The sequence below is a fragment of the Cariama cristata genome, unplaced genomic scaffold (assembly GCF_000690535.1).
Source record: "Cariama cristata isolate BGI_N322 unplaced genomic scaffold, ASM69053v1 scaffold6445, whole genome shotgun sequence".
Lineage (NCBI taxonomy): Eukaryota > Metazoa > Chordata > Aves > Cariamiformes > Cariamidae > Cariama > Cariama cristata.
This window is the reverse complement of record NW_009619134.1, coordinates 39,376-42,207: the sequence shown is the minus strand read 5'-3', so window position 1 is coordinate 42,207 and position 2,832 is coordinate 39,376. Positions and strand designations below refer to the sequence as shown.

At 42.1% G+C, this 2,832-nt stretch overlaps 1 protein-coding gene across 1 annotated transcript; it reads left to right on the top strand.

Moving 5' to 3' along the window:
* The first annotated feature begins 1,744 nt into the window (after nt 1-1,744).
* APOBEC1 (apolipoprotein B mRNA editing enzyme, catalytic polypeptide 1) lies at nt 1,745-2,832 on the top strand. The gene is made up of 2 exons (XM_009701118.1): nt 1,745-1,958; nt 2,792-2,832. Exons 1-2 carry the CDS (start codon nt 1,745-1,747, stop codon nt 2,830-2,832), a joined length of 255 nt encoding a protein of 84 aa, XP_009699420.1.

Below are 2,832 nucleotides of genomic sequence, written 5' to 3'. Positions count from 1 at the left end.
TTTGTTAAACCTGATGTGGCATTAGGCAGGAAGAAATCAGATTCCAAAAGACCTCTTGATGTGGAAAGAGATCTCAAAGGGAATTAAGAATGGAGCAAATTAGTTGGCTTATCTTTTCACCTATTTTGTTTTCAATGCGATAAACAACTAGAATATACCTCTTAAAGAATCAGTGCAGTAAGGCCATGCAAGGAGCTGATCAGGTCTCTGTTGATGTGGAAGATTGTTTTATTTCTGCTGAAATGTAATTTCACTGTGTATATTTCATAATTCCTCATCTTAAAGAGCTAAGAGCTATGGAAAAGTGCCTTTAGTATCTTAATTCTAAGTAAATTATTTATTTTCTTCAATAAAATGAGAGTTCTTAGATCTTTAAGTTTGCTATGGAGGAACTTTTACAAAAGAAGTAACTAGCCTTTGTCACCTGCAATTGTTTTCATCTAGACACTTGGCTGGGAAAAGATGAATGAGTCATAGGGTCAAACTTCTTTGCCACCACGATAGACAAAATGTATGTAATCAGGCAGGTCTGTGGTGCCTTCCCATAGCTATTCGTTAGTCAGAAATCACCCTCCTTTCTACACTGATATTTTTTCCTTTGCACCGATATTTTTTTCAGCTGTTGAAACAGTTTGATACTAAGGAAAGAAAGAATTGTTGGCTGTGAATATGTTTTTGTCTAGATTGACGTTATGAGTACCAACAGGAAAATGGCTCAAGTTTTGCCTAGTAGAAGCAGTCTGGAAGATACAAAGGGAGAAGAGATTTGATTCTGCTCTTCCGTTGGTCAGGGAAAAGCAGATTCACTACTGCTGAAATCGGTGAAGTTAAACTTAAGTGAGAGCACAGTCAACCCTAATGTGTTAAAGTGGGCAAGGGTTCATGTACAGCATAGTTTAAATAACTGTCAAGTTTAGCTCCCAGGTAGAAATCTGCCACCCCTGCATCCCAGGAGTGGTTATCCTGCTGTGCAGGAATTACTTATTAAGTCTTTTTAGATAAAAGAGATTTAGCAGGGAGGGTATAGACTGAAAGGGGCCAAGACAGGAGGTGTAGAGGAAATTTTGTTTTCTGATCTGCTTTCCCTAATGATTCTCAAATCTTTTCTATATAGGTCCTGCACCCAGAGTGAACAACCGAAGGTAAGAGATATAGTTTTATCATCGTGTGCTGCCTAGGCCCCATGACAATTTCCAGAGACTGGCAAAGCTAAGAAGCCTTGTGCCTTGTTTTCCTCTGACCATCCCGTTCCCTGATCTTCCTTTCCAGTTGTCTCACTGCTTTGACCAGCGCTGATCTCAGAGTGATGTGATGGGGTTGCTTACCCTCCCAACATCTCTCAAGGAGGTGCTGTGGGTGTTTCACCAGGGCCAAGCTAGGGGAATAATTCTGGAGCCTTCATCAAATTACAGATTTAGATCATTAGATTGCAAGACTCTTCAGGCTGTTCGTTTGTGATGGGAAAGGCAGAGTGGGAGGCTTGGCTGATGTTGAGACCAGGCAACTCACAATGGGATCAGACATCACTGAAGCATTGGGATCACAGTATTGCTGGTACTTTTGTAGCAGGTGGAAGATACAGCCAGATGACTTCAAAAGAAATTATTTGCCTGGCCAACATCCAGAGGTGGTGTACCTGCTGTATGAAATCAAGTGGAACAGCGGTACTATCTGGAGGAACTGGTGCTCAAACAATCCTACCCAACACGCTGAAGTCAACTTCTTGGAAAATCATTTCAATGTCATGTCATCAGTTTCTTGCTCCATCACCTGGGGCATATCTACTACCCCCTGTGGGAAATGCTCCAGAAGAATTCTGGAGTTCCTGACTACACATCCCAATGTGACCTTGGAAATATATGCAGCCAAGCTGTTCAAGCACTTGGATATCCGTAACCGGCAAGGTCTCAGGAACCTGGCAATGAATGGAGTCGTTATATGTATCATGAATCTTGCAGGTAACCCAACTACTCTTTGGCTTTACCTAGGTGTGGACTGAAAGTTCTGGGATTATGTGCACTCTCAGCAGTTGTGCTTTGTAATAGTGGTGATGACTTGCATTGGGGAGGACTAGTGAATGCAAAAATGCCACTCTCTTCTGTCTTATTTCTTCCCCAAACGGATACAGCAGTGGGACCAGCATGGTCATTTCCTCTTGCGAAATCTGAACAAGGAGAGTTATGTCTTTCTCTAGCCATCCATGCCACCTTTATACGTAGTGAAAAATCCCAAGTGTGAGATAGAACCTGTTCCTCCTAGCATATATATACAGATCAGCTTGCCAGCTGCAGCAAGTAATTGGTTTCCCCTGAGAGCTGGAGAATAGAAGGAGATATACCTAAAGGAGACTTTCAGATGTTGCATCACAAAGGACATGTCTTGCATGGGTGTCTTTTTGTATGTCTGCCTTGCTTGCCTGTTGATGTTTGGCTGTAAAAACAGTCCAGACAAGTAGCTCACAGAAAGGAATGTACATTTGAAGAGATGAATCTCATGTATCTGTCTGGATACTTACTACTGGATTGTGCAGCTACAAAACCTGCCAGGTCATCAAATGTAAACTTAAAGGACATTGCTTGTCTTGGGGAACCTGTCTCTGGCAATATGCCACCAGAGCATTGACAGAAGCTCTGGCCATCCTATCAACAGTAAGATCAATATGAAACTGCTAAATGTTGGAGTGTTCACTCCAGCTTTTCCCTGATCACCAAGAGAAGTCAGACAGATTCATGATTCTTGATTCATGACGATTGATTCATGATTCTTGACAAGTTTCTTGTCTTACTCACAGCTGCTGTGATCAAGCACAAGGCTGCCAAAAGGTACACCTGA